The 623-nt window shown below is 42.5% G+C and overlaps 1 protein-coding gene across 1 annotated transcript in view; it reads right to left on the bottom strand.

Moving 5' to 3' along the window:
- Positions 1-212: 212 nt before the first annotated feature.
- LOC100964801 (60S ribosomal protein L17-like) overlaps positions 213-623 on the bottom strand; it is an 836-nt gene continuing 425 nt past the window's right edge. Inside the window, exon 2 of the mRNA XM_003796295.2 lies at positions 213-605. Coding sequence (XP_003796343.1) covers positions 213-605 — 393 coding nt within the window. The remainder of the gene's footprint in view (positions 606-623) is intronic.

The following is a 623-nucleotide window of genomic DNA, read 5'->3' as shown; positions in this document are numbered from 1 at the left end:
GGGCAGAACACAGATTTGAACTTAGGTCTGTCTCACCTCAAAGCCCAGTCCCCTAACCACTGCGCTATTCTTTCTTTCTACAGCTTCTGTAATACAATGGAGAAGAGGTCATTTTTGTTAAGTACCGAGTACCCCATCACCACCACCTCTCCAAGGAAATCCACTTCTTTTTTTTTTTTTTGACAGTTATTTGCATTTATTTTATGTTGCATTTACTCCCGTGCCATAAGTTTTTGTTTCGTCAGTTTCTTCTGGGATATTTTTTTCTTCTGTGCTACCTCTTCTTCTGGTTTGGGAACAATCTGTTCCTTTTCAGTAAGGATCATCTCACTGTGGCAGGGGGAGCTCATGTGTGGGTTAATGCCACCATGGGCTCTGTAAGTTCCGCCACGCATCTTGGGTGCTTTGTTCACTTGGATATGCTCAATGACCAGAGAATCTACATCTAAACCCTTAAGTTCAGCATTACTTTCTGCATTTTTAAGCATATGCAGCAAAAATTCAGCACTCTTTTTGGGCCACCGACCCTGTGTCCAGCCCCACTGTTTGCCCTGGGCACACCTACCAACTCCACCATTGTAACGTCGGAATGGTACACATTGTTTCTTTTTTTTTTTTTTTTT

The sequence above is a fragment of the Otolemur garnettii genome, unplaced genomic scaffold (assembly GCF_000181295.1).
Source record: "Otolemur garnettii isolate 467f Iridium unplaced genomic scaffold, OtoGar3 scaffold00102, whole genome shotgun sequence".
Classification (NCBI taxonomy): domain Eukaryota; kingdom Metazoa; phylum Chordata; class Mammalia; order Primates; family Galagidae; genus Otolemur; species Otolemur garnettii.
The sequence above is the reverse complement of the archived record's forward strand: the minus strand, read 5'-3'. Positions and strand labels throughout refer to the sequence as shown.